The 15,093-nt window shown below is 47.5% G+C and overlaps 1 protein-coding gene across 1 annotated transcript in view; it reads left to right on the top strand.

The window, feature by feature from the left end:
* ncor2 (nuclear receptor corepressor 2) overlaps window positions 1–15,093 on the top strand; it is a 167,517-nt gene that overhangs the window by 95,119 nt on the left and 57,305 nt on the right. The window contains exons 15-17 of the mRNA XM_079516981.1: window positions 4,426–4,559; window positions 9,223–9,383; window positions 12,882–12,944. Coding sequence (XP_079373107.1) covers window positions 4,426–4,559; window positions 9,223–9,383; window positions 12,882–12,944 — 358 coding nt within the window. The remainder of the gene's footprint in view (window positions 1–4,425; window positions 4,560–9,222; window positions 9,384–12,881; window positions 12,945–15,093) is intronic.

The following is a 15,093-nucleotide window of genomic DNA, read 5'->3' as shown; positions in this document are numbered from 1 at the left end:
TGGGTGGCGCCCCACCCAGTCATACTGGCATCCGTAGTGATGATCTTCCTCGACACGACCAGACCCATGGACACCCCTTCGGAAAGAAATGACCTGTCTCTCCATGGATGCAGCGCCGATATACACTCCGTTTGGACTGTAACCAGGCGATGACGGCGATCGTTGGGCACCCTGAGTGAGAGCATCCACCTCTGAAAAGGTCTCATGTACAGTCTGCCTAACCGTAACACGGTTATAGCAGAAGCCATGAGTCCCGCCATTTTCTGGCACGTACGAAAAGGGACCCTGCGTCCCACCTGGAACGAGCTCGCGCACTTCAGAACGGAAGTCATTCTGTCCTGTGACAGCCGAGCCGTGAGGGAGACAGAGTCCAGTGTTAAACCTATGAAGTCTGTTGACCTCGCTGGTATGAGCACGCTCTTTTCGTAGTTCAGACTGAAACCCAGAGACTGCAGGTGACTCACTACCCAGCTGGTGTGGAGTCGTGCCTCGCTTTCCGACTGCGCAAGCAGGAGCCAGTCGTCGATATAGCTCGCTATGCGAACTCCCCGTTGTCTCAAAGGGGCTATGGCCGCTTGAGTACACTTCACAAACACTCGGGGGCTCAAGGACATCCCGAAAGGGAGAACTAGGTATTCGTAAACCCGTCCTCCGAACCCGAACCGCAGGAACTTCCTGTGCGGCGGGTAAATCGGGACATGAAAATAGGCGTCCTTGAGGTCCACTGACGTGAACCAATCCCTTTTGCGTATCATGCGTAACAGTGCCGCATTTGTCAGCATCTTGAAACGAAAATCCTTCAGATATCGGTTGAGGGCTCGGAGGTCCAGAATAGGACGCATCCCCCCCCCTTTTTTCTTTACCAGAAAATACCGACTGTAGAAACCGTTTAGGCTCTGATCTGGAGGTACTTCCTGAATGGCATTCTTGGCCAGCAGGGAAATTATTTCGTTTCGCAAAATGACGGCTGCCTGTCCGCTTGCCTGAGAGAATATTATCTTCTCGAATGTGGGTGGTTCTGCGGAGAACTGCAGCTTGTAGCCTTTCCTCACGGTGTCCACCACCCAGGTGTGTGCGCCGCACTCTATCCATTTTGAAACGCACCGCGTCAGAGGATTTATTGTCAGCCCTACTCTTTTTTGAGTTAGAGTGGGTGCCTCCCGCGGCAGGCATTGTGTTACCTTGGTTAACACTGGCACCATGTTCAGCCGTGGTAAAACGGCGCCCCCCTAGCGACGGGGCCATCAAACTGGCATGGTGCTTGTGCCTTTTTGCAGCGCTCTGATGCGCTGTCAAAATATCTGCGTTTCGTCCGACTGCCGCGGGTCGTTTCATTGACCTGCGTGGCAGTGGGCTCATACCCCGTGTGTTCTGGCAAGGATTCAAACATTTTGTTCCACACAACATTTTTATTTGAATCAGGGAGGGGGACAGGGGAGGTACAGTATGCAACGACATTTCTTTCGCAAAAATCGGTGCAACAACGCTCATTCTGTCCGGTGCTCTCTGCGCTAGTGGCGTAAAGCCCGAGGCTACTACGCCGCCAGCGTAAGCTCTTCCCAGAACGTGGGGGCGGAGGGAGACGGATTCCATCAACGTCTCCCCGAGGCTCGGCGCAGTGTCATTTACGCTGCTGCTTGTTGTTGTTGTGCACGTGGCGTTGACGCTTCCGTCCCGCCGCCGCGGAAGGAGGCTGGCCGTGAGGCCCGTTGTCCTTCTTGCGATCCTGCTGTGACTGTTGTCGGTGTTGGTGTTGGTACTGGCCTCCCGAAGCAGAGGGGGCTCTGGCAGCCGCTGGAGCCTTGAAAGGAGGCCTGGAGCCGCGCTCCCTCTCGTTGTCCCTCCGGTTCATAGAGCGGCCATACGAGGATCTATTTCTTTTGTTACCTGGCGGAGGCTTTTTCTCCGTCGGCATGAAAGCCTGCGCCGCCTGCTTCTTTTTCTCTCTATCTTCGTGTCTGGCCGTGAGATCGGCCACCGTGCCAGAGAAAAGATTGTCTTGCAGGATGGGTTGGTCCAGGAGAGAGGCTCTCTCTTTGGTTTCGGAGTGGTTTAGCCATCTAGCCCGTTCTAGTACTACTAGAGTAGCCATTGCCTTTCCCGTCATCTCCGTGTTGTACCTTGTCAGCGCGAGCGCCTCTTTATGGAGCCTCCGTAGCTCGTAGAGCTGCTCCAGATTCAATGCCTCTCCCGATGTTTTGAAAATGTGGGAGACAGAGCCCTGGAGTAGTGTGATGGCGTTGATGGCTTTCACGGAGCCCGTAAGCGTCGCGTATGCCTTCTTCACCATTGTGGACATGTCGTTTTCCTGTGTGAGAGCGAATTTCGGCTCCTTTGGTGGGGCGACTTCGGGGACATGTAGGAGATGAGAAGCCAGGAATCTGTCCATCTCGGGCAGAGATTCCAGACCCACTTTCTTCATGGCGACACAATCAAGCTCTTTCTTATGTGTGGGTAGGAAGGAGTGGGTGTAGGGGTGCTCCCAGGATTCACCGAGCGCCCCCGTGAAACCCTTAGCCAAGGGTAGGATCTGTTTGGCTCGGGGAGCGTCCGGATCCTTACCGAAATCATCCCAGGCCGTGTCCGTCGCAGCCGCCGCTGGAGTAGCTTCAGCTGGCCACGTTAGACCGCTGCGTTCAGTAGCCTTCTTGAAGACATCAATCAGCTCTGACTTGTCCATCTCGAGGACGACTCGGGACCGAGCAGGGGCTCGGTTCTGAGCATCGGTCTGGGGTGCCGTGTCAGGCACCGCCGTGCTCTGTGGCTCGGTTTCATCCGGAGCTGTTGTAGCCAGAGCCTCAGTCCCAGCCCGGGGCTTGGGCTCAGTCCGGGCCGCCGTCTGAGGCGGCATTCCTGCGATGAGAGTGGCTCTGAGGCGTCCCTCAGACTCCGATTCTGACTCACTCTCAGAAGAGCCCTCAGAGTAGGAAGAAGAGGAGCTACCGCTGGAGCTCTGGCTCCGGTCTCCCTCCGAGGACTGTTCTTCATCGCCGGCGTGTTGCTCGACAGGGGAAGGACGATCTGTGCGCCTCGTACGTTGGCGAGGCGGGGAGTGCGGGATTTCGGCAGCCGCTGGAGCCGTAACCTCGTCAGCCAGAGCTTTCCTAGCTGCTTGTTTGGCTTTCTTAACCGCCCGCTTCGCGCGGGAAGTAGACGGTAGGTCGGCATAATCACCCTCAGAGTAACGAGCGGGGTCCAATGCGTCCCGTCTCTCCTCCGCCAATTGATCGGCCACCTCTCGGTCGTCTGCCGGTTCTGGTTGTCGGATGGCTCCGTCGAAGAACTGCTTAGCACGCACTAGCCTGCGGGTTATGATGCGTGCGTCGACGCCGTCACACAGGGAGCAGGCACCCGGGTTATGAACGGCGTCGAAAGCGTGCTGCAGGCCCAAACAACGGACACAGTCCTCGTGTTTGTCCTCGCCGGCCATCCAGTTGGAGCATGTCTCACAGTGCTTCTGCAGCACCGCGGGCTTATCATTAGCCTTGCGACGTTGGTTTCTGCTCTTCCCCGACATCACTGCTTTAGCGTTCTGCAGGCCGTTAGCAGGAGTAGTACGAGGGGAGGGTAGCTTAGCGGGATGCTAACAATAGCTAGCACCGGGCGTCCTTTTGCAGGAACCAAGCTAAGTTGTTATTAGCTTAGCTTTAGCAGGCTTGTGGCTAGTCAGGGCCGTGTGCTGGCCGTCCAACTAGTAGCCAGCGTAGCTGTAGCTAGTAGCTAGCTTAGCTGTCACTAGAATATAGTGTAGCTGTCGCTAGATTTTTAATCAGGGCCGTTTGCTGGCCGTCCGATTATCAGAATAGAATTTTATAGTGCAAGGAAATTCTTAACCTCAAAGTCAGGAACTCACCAGTGGTGCAGTTTGTGGAACCAGAATTCGCTCCTGTCCTAGTAAACTCAAACACACTGAAGTCAAGACTTTGTAGCAATGCATGTGATCTTCATGAGAAGTTACACAGAAGTGGAGACTAATTGGTTTATTGGCACCTTTATCACCTTTACCTGGGGGGGTGGTCAAGGTGCACCTTAGTCTCAGACCCAGCCAATGGATTGCCTGTGAGTGTATTAGAATGCTTCTGTGATCACGTCAGAAGACGCAATCTTCATAGCGAGCTTCCTCGTGCAGTTTAGTTTAAATTAACCTAAGGTTTCTGAAAACCTTCAAATTCATATTCAAAAATAATGATGTTGCTACATGTATAGCAACAAAGTAGCATCCGGATTGAAAGGTATAACAACGTATAGGTTGCGCCAGGTATAAAAGGGGCTAGTGTGTGTTTGTGTTCCACTCTGTTAGTGTTCATATATGCATGTGTTTACATTAGTTGAAGTGCATTCATGTTGGTGTGCAGACTCAGCGTGTCAGGTTACCACCAGGGATCATGATCATCTCTGTAATGGAGTGTCTTGTTTTTGTCACAGCATGGTCCGCAGCAGCAGCAGCAGCAACAGGTGAACCGCAACAGCCAGGAAGACAAAGAAGAGAAGGAAAAAGAGAAGGAAGCAGAGAGGGATGAAGAGAAGAATGAGGCTGAAGACAAAGAGGATGGAATGAAGTGAGTCCTCCTTCCCTGTCCTCTCCTTCTTTCCCTTTCTTTGTTTTCCTCACTGTGTGAGAATGATGAGCCGAATGCTTTTGTTATACTGTCTTCACCCTCCAATAGAGCTTTAATAACCATATCTAAATGGCGGCCTTGGTCTTTCTTGACGGCTTCGCCTGTAATTTTATACATGACTATCATTAACTGGTATGTTGTGAATTAGAGTTGGGCGATATGGCTACATATTCGTATGAGCACCATCAGGCCAAATACTGCCGATTGCCAATATATTCACACGAGAAATAAATGAATGTGAGAACAGCTCCCCAGTCCCAGCGTTGAGCCCCCCAATCTGCCTCCTTCGACATGTGCAGTGTCGGGTTACTATAGTAACCCCACAGCATACTGTCAATGACGGACATGGATGAGACGATGCGAATGGACTTGTATGACATGAATGTTGAATTAAAGGCGTGTTTGACATTGTAACTGGGATTGTTCAGAAACAAAGATGCAGTCAACACAAGAAATAAGGTTCTGATTGAATTGTCTCACTGGAGGATTTGTGCAAGTGCAAATAATTGCTCCTCTTCCCTTGCAAGGAAGCAAAGTTCAGGATTGAATGCACAATGAGCATAGACTGGTGACAACAAAGCTTTGCATTCTATATAGAATCTTACTTTCTTGTGTCTCGTGTCCTCCTGTTTCTATTTGCTTTGTTGTTGATGTATTGAGTGTAGGTGATTCTTATATTCTTGTCTTTAAAAAATGAAAATGGGACACTATGATGTAATGATGTTACAATTGCAAGTATGTATCGTATGCTGTGCACACACATATATATATATATATATATATATATATATATATATATATATATATGTATAGTTAGATTGGTTTGGTTAGAATGGCCCGTCTTTTCAAAATAAACAAGGGTTTGCTCTCAAACTGTAGCTGATAAAGAGAACTAGGAAACCAAAAGCTATTCTATCTCTCCTCCGCTCCATTCAGTACCAGTCACGACTGCACATTGTTTATTTTGTCTAGTCCTCAAACATGAATTCATATGAATATGAATTGTTGCTTTTCAGCAGCACAAATCGATTGGACAGCAACCACTAAAGATGCCGTATGTGCCATTTAGTCATTACAGGGAGTCACTGCCCGTCTGCCCTGTAAGACTCATCGGAAATCATATAAATAGCCCAAATGTATTTGAATTTCTTGCACACTTCTGTTTTGGCATTGCAGGTTAATATCTTATTTGTTGAGAAAGACTATTGTTAATGTATTTCTTTGCGTTCATTTCATCCAACTTTGTGCATGTTTTCTGGACAAGACCCCATCTAAATGACTTCCTTCAAGACAAAAAAACCATGGCAGAACTTTCTGTGGATGGGTTGTCGAGTGAGAAAGTTTAAACATATACAGCGTGGTATATGACGTCACTTTGCCCCGGGCACCGGGACAAACAGAATAGCTCTTTTAGAACAAGTACCGTCACCATGTTGTTGTTCTTTTTGTTTTATTTTGTAACTCATTTTTCACCCGGTGCCAATTGCGTAAACTGTAATCCTGGGCGCTACACTCACTCTGCCAACCTGGGGAGAGCTCCGAACTGGGCTCATGCTTCCTTCAATGCATGATGCTGACAGGGGGGAGTTTCCTTGGTAGGACGTAGCGCGTGGAAGGAACACGTTATTCCAACCAGTTCCTTTCCATTCCATCAAGCTGACCAGTGGGAGGCAGTAGACCCTGATTACTGCGTGTTTGTTGTGAGGGTACTAGGGTACAGTGGGATTTGGGGAGAACATGCAAAGAACCAGCACCATGTTTGTTGTCAGAAAGGTTTTGACTCTGAACTGAACTGCCCTCTAGTGGGGTTTTTGCTTAACATCCAAAGTCAAAGTAAAGGATGTATGAACGTATTAGAGCAGTGATGATTACATCGTTTGAAATGGACATACTGTGTTTATTTTTCTATGTATAGGGAGGGAGTATAAATGGGCCTTGAGGACACACCCTTCTTTCCCCACATGTCCAACATACACATTTAGAATGCTTCTGGGTTGCAGAGCAAATGAAGTAGGAGTTAGATTTGGCGTAGAGCAACGGATCTGGAAAGCTAATCATTGCAGTGTTTCATTTTTTTTAGTAATAGTTACTCCCTCACCTTGAGCCAGACTTTCCATCGGTACAGTGCAAATGCAGGCGTCGATCTCCCTGTTAAAACAGCTGTCTTCCTGTTTGTCTTTGTCTCCCAACAGGCTACTGAAAGTCTCATTTTTAACATTCTGGCTCATGCACAGGACTCTTCTCTTTGTCTCGCTTTCTTTGGTAGAGAAATATGACATGTCCAGGATGTTGGGGGGGTGTGTGTGTGTGTGTGTGTGTGTGTGTGTGTGTGTGTGTGTGTGTGTGTGTGGGGGTGTGTGTGTGTGTGTGTGTGTGTGTGTGTGTGTGTGTGGTGTTCTCAGGCACAGTGCTTGCCAAGGATTGAATACTTTGGCAGGCCCTTTTTTCCAAACATGGCAAAATCTTGAATAGCGTTAGGCTTGTCATGAAACTGTTATAACACAACAAATTATAACATTTGTATGTATATATATGTGTGTACAGCATATGATACATACTTTTTTTTTTAATGATTTTGTAACCCATTTGTCAATTATCTAATGTGATCCTGGGCTCTACACACCCTCTGCCAACCTAGTCCCCATATATGGGGGACATGGGGAGAGCAACGGACTTGAACTCATGCTTCCTTCATGCCTGAGTGTCCAAGTTGCTCCTTTGCACCTGACTGGGGGGGAGATTAAATGTATATTGCATTGTTGACTACTGTGCTTTGTGGTGTTCTGGTTGTTACCAGGTGAGGTGGTGCAGTATATTAGTGCTTTGTGGTGTTCTGGTTGTTACCAGGTGAGGTGGTGCAGTATATTAGTGCTTTGTGGTGTTCTGGTTGTTACCAGGTGAGGTGGTGCAGTATATTAGTGCTTTGTGGTGTTCTGGTTGTTACCAGGTGAGGTGGTGCAGTATATTAGTGCTTTGTGGTGTTCTGGTTGTTACCAGGTGAGGTAGTGCAGTATAGTTACCAGGTGAGGTGGTGCAGTATTTTAGTGCTTTGTGGTGTTCTGGTTGTTACCAGGTGAGGTGGTGCAGTATAGTTACCAGGTGAGGTGGTGCAGTATAGTTACCAGGTGAGGTGGTGCAGTATATTAGGGTTCTTTCCCCACTGGTTGCAGCAGAACATATTCATTATCAGTGTTGTCAGCCTGGGAGATGTTGATGAAGCATGGCTGCTGCCTCCTGCTCTGAGGTGTGGCCAGGGGGGACTCCCTGACTCCAAATGCACCCTGCTGCGTGCCTGTCACCCCTGGCACAGCTGGCTCTGCTATATTTAGTGTGCCATCAGTTCCCTCTAGTAAGATTAATGGGGCTGGGGAGAAGATGAATGTCGGAGCAAGAGGGTTCAACTTCACTGCCTGTCTGTTGGTTTGCCATTGTGCTGACGCAGGATGTATTACCTTGTGGAAAAAAGCACACCTTCTCTCTCTGTAGACCTGTCGCACACGTGCACGCGTGAGTGTGCGTGTGTGTGTGTGCGCATGAGTGTGTGTGTGCGCGCATGAGCGTGTGCGTGTGTGCGTGCGCACATGAGCGTGTGTGTGAGCGTGTGCGTGCGTGCCTTGAGGGAATGTATGACTGTCCAGTTTGTATGGGTGTGTGTGTTAAGTATTGCAACCTTATGTGTCATTCTCTAGTCTCTCTTGTCCTCGTCCAACCTAATACCTCTGTGCTCAGGTGCGGATCAGGAAAGTCATTGCAGTGCTGAGGCACATAGAATTGTAGTGGGCGATGAAGTGCCTTCGGTGTTTCCACAGATAGATATATTGTGTCTACCAACAGTACCGGCAGATGCTGGCCTTTTCACTGATTCATCAGTGGCAGTATTTGTTCCTCAGATAAGGTCACTATGGAAAAATGCGACTTTAGCACAACCACTTCACAGCCATTAAAATATGTATTTATTCAGTTTGATAGAACCAAGGATCCGAATGTAACAACCCCTTCTTAACGTATAACTGTAGGAGCAGAAACCTGTCTTGCATGTTTGAGGCAGTGGGGAGATGGGTAAATGGGTGTCCCAAACTGACCTTTGTCTATGGGGCAGTGAGGCAGTGGGGAGATGGGTAAATGGGTGTCCCAAACTGACCTTTGTCTATGGGGAGATGGGTAAATGGGTGTCCCAAACTGACCTTTGTCTATGGGGAGATGGTTAAATGGGTGTCCCAAACTGACCTTTGTCTATGGGGCGGCAGTGGCTCAGGGGTAGAGTGGCCGGTAGAGCAGCCGGATGGGGACCACACGGTTACCAGTTCGATCCCGGGCTCCCCCAGAGTTAGTGTCAAAGTGTCCTTGAGCAAGACACTGAACCCCAAATTGCTCCAAATGTGCAGGTTGGTGCCTTGCATGGTTTCCTCCGCCTCGGTGTATGAATGTGTGTGTGAATGGTTGAATGTAATGCACAATCTATGTAAAGCGCTTTGGATAAAAGTGCTATATAAATGCACCATTTACCATTTCTATGCATGGTTTGGAGCTAAATCCCCTAAATGATATTTGTGTCCCCATCTCCATGACCGGCCTGACCATGTTCCCACCCTCCTCCTTGTAGGGACGATACCTCCGGAGAGGATGGAGAGGACAAAGAGCCCACAGTGGCTTTCAAGGGTCGACGCACGGCCAACAGCCAAGGCCACCGCAAGGGTCGAATCACCCGCTCCATGACCAGTGAGGTGGATGAGACCACGACTCCACCCCTCAGCAGCGAACTGGGTCAGTCCCAACCCCATCGCCTCTGGACTGGACGGGGTATTTTTAACATGGCAGCAGTGATGGGCAAGTCATTAACATAGAGCTGGGAAATGTATAAATATAATGCAATGTGATAATGTGATATGAGAATTTGGCTGTAATATAGCTCTGCCTTATCTTAAAGGTTGCATTTCGGAAAACATTGGAATTTGTTAGCTGAAAGAAATGAACAATGCCTCTACCTACTTGGTCGTTATATCCACATTTACTAACCATTCCTCGAAAATGTCGTTTGTAAGTATCTGAACGCACCAATAGCTAATGTTAATCCCCAGAGCCTAAGGGCAGTATTATGCATGTCTTAAGTACCAGGTCTTATGACTTAACTTAAGACCTGGAGGCGTGGTCAATGCTGTTTGGCCACTCAGAATAGCCAAATGGCATTGATCACGCCTCCAGGTCTTAAGTTAAGTTGTAAGACCTGGTACTTAAGACACGCATAATACTGCCCTAAGAGTTTAAAACTTTTAATCCCTATCCCGAGTGGATCAGATTTGGATGTTGGGTAGTTCAAAACCCTGAAAACAGTATTCTGATAACTTTGATATCTCATCAGTGATCCTAGAATTATCTCAGGAAACATTATATCAATAGGAAATATAGGTTTCTGATGAATCAAATAATATGTGTAACACCCCTAATCCAAATCTGATCCACTCAGATAGGGATTAAAAGTGTTGAGCTCTTTGAATATCATCTCATTATCGATGTATTAAGAAGTATTCAGATAAAATGTTTGATCTAGTCAATACCACCCAGCCCTATGTTAACAGGCGCACCACACAGCCATTTGCCGTAATCAGAGTGGGAGAGCTGAGGGGAAACATAATCAATAATATCTTATGATTAGTATAATCATGATTTGTGTAGGATGGAGGGCTCGTCTGAGGACGATCTAGAGTGATTTGTGTAGGATGGAGGGCTCGTCTGAGGACCATCTAGAGTGTAGCAAGTTTCAATTCAGTTGCTTTACAGATAATAAAAAGATGACAAATGAAGGCCAGTGAGATACGGGGCTCCCTCTTGCGCCTCCCTTATCCCTAAACGTATTTGCCATTTTTTACTATTTTGAAAATAATTTGAACCCATTTAGACCCGAGTTAAAAACATTCACTTTGAAAGAATATATATTCAAAGATTTGCGCCACATTTTTATGATTTTTCAAAAATAGCAGATCTACAAGCTCGTAGCGCGCCACTCGGTGGCGCGCTATGAGCTTGTAGATCTGCTATTTTTCAATAGCTAAATTATAACATAATGTTTAAAACACCAAAAGGGGTTCCCGCCCAAAATGGGTTAATATAGTTCAACTAGCCGATCTACATCTACATGTTGTGAGCTTGTAGATCAGCTATTTGAACTATTCAAAAGGTAAAAGGTTTTTTTAAATAGTAAAAAATGGCAAATAAGTTTAGGGATAAGGGTTAAGGGGTGGCGCAAGATATAGCCCCACATGTACAATGTAAGAAATAACGGATGAATTAATCATTAGCTAAGGTTTACAGTAATGGCCTTTTATAACTTAATGATGGTGTGTTGCTGTACATTTTAACACTGGCCTTTTTTAAGGGGTTTGATTGATTCATCCAACATTTAGAACGTGACCGCCGCTCTGACAAAATTAATGCTTGCATGAAAGTGAAGCATAATGATATAATACACTTTTGCTTACAAAACAGAATCATCTGTGTTTTTTACATGTCTTCCAGATAGGATAAATGTTTCAAAAATGCATAGCATTTTGGATTAAACATTTCATTTTTACATTCTAAAGGCCTATTCAATCTCCAGTTTTAGGTAATTAGGTGACCTAGTAAAAACAGAACGATGTGTTTGTGTGAGCGGTGACCACCGCGGCGTGACGTCATATTGTAGTTCTCCTTTGTGTTTGTGTGAGCGGTGACCACCGCGGCGTGACGTCATATTGTAGTTCTCATTGTGTGAGCGGTGACCACCGCGGCGTGACGTCATATTGTAGTTCTCCTTTGTGTTTGTGTGAGCGGTGACCACCGCGGCGTGACGTCATATTGTAGTTCTCCTTATCATCTCTAAAACGTATGAATAGGCCTTAACTGTAACTGTCTACTAACTATAATTCTTGTCTTAAAGTAATCTGTCATATTGAGATCTGTCTCTCAGGCTGTTCCACCTCTGCTCCTGTCCCACACCACAAGATGAAATATTTCATTTTTTTTTTTACATTCTAACTGTAACTGTCTACTAACTATAATTCTTGTCTTAAAGTAATCTGTCATATTGGGACCTGTCTCTCAGCCTGTTCCACCTCTGCTCCTGTCCCACGCCACAAGAGTGCACTGTCGCTCTGCCAGCGTTCATATGGGCCAGTCGCACACATTCAAAATCACACCCTCTTCTTCTCGCTCAGGAATGCTATAATGTCTTCTTGCATGAAATATCGAAAAGTTCAATTGTCTTATTTGGCCAGTGTTGCTCTCCATTTACAGTACTACCTCTTTGTCATCGGCTGAGGATATTAACAAGCTGTGTGCTAACTGTACGTCTGTATGGTACAAGGTGCATCGCCTGAATCAAAAAGAAAAAAAAAATGGCATTATTTTAAGGACAAAATACCAGTTGTGTCAGCAGCAGTAGCCAGCCTCCCTTTGTTTCCTTGCAGATGATACGTCTCACACACACACACACACACACACACACACACACACACACACACACACACACACACACACACACACACACACACACACACACACACACACACACACACACACACACACACACACACACACACACCAACCCTGGCTGCGGGCTATTGGCTGTTTTTTGATGTATCAGCACTTGGTAGTGTGCTCAGAGTACCGCTGAGGGTTAGTAGTGTCAGGGAATCCCCAGGTGGCCTGGGGTGGGCCGGAGGGGCCTGTGTTCAGCAGCAGCTGGCCTCGCTGATGTTTGTCCCCCCCGTCCCGTCTCACCCTGCCTCGCTAATGCTAACATTAGCCCCAGCCTCACTGTGCCCTTCATGAGCCCACACAGAGGACACGTAGCCGCCATCAGTTCCGACCCTGGCGCTGTACGTGTGCCGAGTCAGAGCCGGGGTCAGGCCGGCTGGTGGTGTTCCACACATGCAGGGGGAAAGAGAGAAGCCAGTTGTTATGTCTATAATCATTAACTGGCTTTTTTCTCCTGGGCTTCCTGCTTCCTCCATGTAAAACAAACAGTCCATAACGACCCGCGCTGCAGCGCCGCAGTAAGCAACACCAAAGACTTCCCTGCACCCCCACCTCCACCACCAGCACCTTCTTCTTTAGTTTTCTTTTTTCTTCTCTTGCTTGTCCTTTTTCTACCTTTTCCTTCCTCTTGTCAGTCACTCCCTAACTGACTCAGTGACGAAGTCTGACCTCACGCCACCCCCCCCTCCCCTCCCCTCCCCCCTTGTCTTCTCTAACTCGGTGGTTCTCTTTTCCATTTTTTTTTTACAGCCAATCTGGAGATGAATGAGAGCTCTCGCTGGACTGAGGAAGAAATGGAAACTGCCAAAAAAGGTAATAAAAGTACACATTTCCTCTGCCTATGAAGTGTAGCTTCTTCTTTGCCGTCGCTGGCTGTTCAAGTGTTGAAGAAGACATGTCGAAGGAAGGGAAGGGCAACGGCAGTGATATAAATGTGGCGGTGCGTTGTTGGAAAGCACCAGCGAGCGTGTAAGGCTGCGGCTTCCTGTTAGCAAGGCAGCAGCCACCACGTGCTGTAAGAAGCACCCGTCTATCTGCCTGTGTGTCTGTCTGTCTGTCTGTCTGGCCTTCTCTCTCTGTGTGTTTGCGTGCACTGTATTCATTGGCTGGTTGGAGCCCTGCCCTGTCATGTCTCTCTGGGTCAAGGCGGCCCGGATCGAGCCTCCAACCCCCACAGCCCTTTTATCAACCAAGGCTGTAAAAGTCTGTCCCTTATCAGCAAACCTCTCTGACCAGAAGACTCATTAACTTGGCCTGTTTATTGTCTTCTCTGACTGAAGCCAAGCAGCAGAGCTGTGCTCCGCAGGGCCCTTTGTGCCGATGCGGCGCATTATAGGTGGCCCACATTCTGCCTGTTTGCACTGGCAGACTGGCATGCGGTCCACATGTCTTACTCTCTAACTCAGTCAATGATTGAATGACCTTCACTTTCAAAGGTTTCCAGACCCCCAAGAGATTTCCCTTCAGATCTATTGCATACATGTTTTTGTTTGGGGAATGAAAATGAAAGTTACACAATAACTACACTCAACTACTACTGCATTTTTTGGAGGACCGTTGGAGTTCTCTGTCACTCATTTTGGAACAGACACATTTTGCGATTGATGTGGGGTTTTATTCGGGGGTGTACTGTAGGTCATGTGACTTTATTGTACTAATTACTTGACCTGCACATTAAATGGAAGCATCCAGTGCTAGAAGCACCACCTCTGGTGGTCTGGGATGATGAAAGGTTGTGGGGTTTTATTATGAAATAAGGATATTACCTTTTTGTAGAATTGTAAACCGTTCTATAAATAGTTTTTATGTTTTTACATTTTATGTTGGATTTGTTTTACAAATGATGGGTCAATGAGGCAATTACATATAATACAAAATCCTAGTACATTTTGACCCCAATATTTCCACAAATGCTTGCAAATTGCTACAAGATTAAAGGTCTCATAACGTGTTGTGCATGTTAAAATCATGTATACTTTATATTATTTCAGATTATTTTCCAAAGCATTTAGTTACATTTCGGAAAACAGTGCCAATTTAATGTAGAGGTGCTCACGAGGTTTAGGTTCCCACTGGACCTGCTGTATCCATCCAAGTAATGGTGGAGGTGCCTATTTCAAGCATGCACGCTGGAAACCCAAGGAGCTCGAGGGACATTAGCATGTCTATCTAGTGGTATGTGTGTGCGTGACTGTGTGTGTGTGTGTGTGTGTGTGTGTGTTTGTGTTTTGGTGTTGGTTTTGTGATGACTGCGGCTGCTCTGGCTCCAAAACGGCCCCTGTGTAGTAATCCCAGTTAATGTCTTCAACTCCATTCTCCCGCTGTGGGATTAGCGAGGCGCACCATCCCGGGGGGGATTAGCCCAGCAGTCCCTGATGGGAGTACGGGTGGGGGGTGGGGTTGTGTGTGTGTGTGTGTGTGTGTGTGTGTGTGTGTGTGTGTGTGTGTGTGTGTGTGTGTGTGTGTGTGTGTGTGTGTGTGTGTGTGTGTGTGTGTGTGTGTGTGTGTGTGTGTGTGTGTGTGTGTGTGAGAGGGGGGGGGGGGGCTTATGTAACCACAACCAGCAGCACTACAGGGCCCCCAGCCACAACACTACAGGGTGGAGGAAGGGAGACGGAGAATGGAGAGAAAGGACAGAGGAAGGGATGTGGTCATGCTGTCAAACCACAGGGACACCCACACCTGCCAGAAGGGTGTATTTGAGCCATGGCCATTGGCCACCTCTTCAGACGGGACCTGGCCATTGGCCACCTCTTCATTGAGCCATGGCCATTGGCCACCTCTTCAGACGGGACCTGGCCATATACGTTCTCCCATTAACGTCATACTGTTAAGGAAGACTCGTCTCGCAAGTGGAGCTTGCCCTTGTGTACGTTAAAAGATATTCGATGTCCTTATGCTATTAAGAGCTTCTCAATAATGGCATTTATATAGGCTAGTTCTAGGCAGATGCCAGGCATTC

The sequence above is a fragment of the Electrona antarctica genome (genome assembly GCF_951216825.1).
Source record: "Electrona antarctica genome assembly, chromosome: 12".
NCBI lineage: Eukaryota > Metazoa > Chordata > Actinopteri > Myctophiformes > Myctophidae > Electrona > Electrona antarctica.
This window is presented reverse-complemented; position numbering and strand designations above follow the sequence as displayed.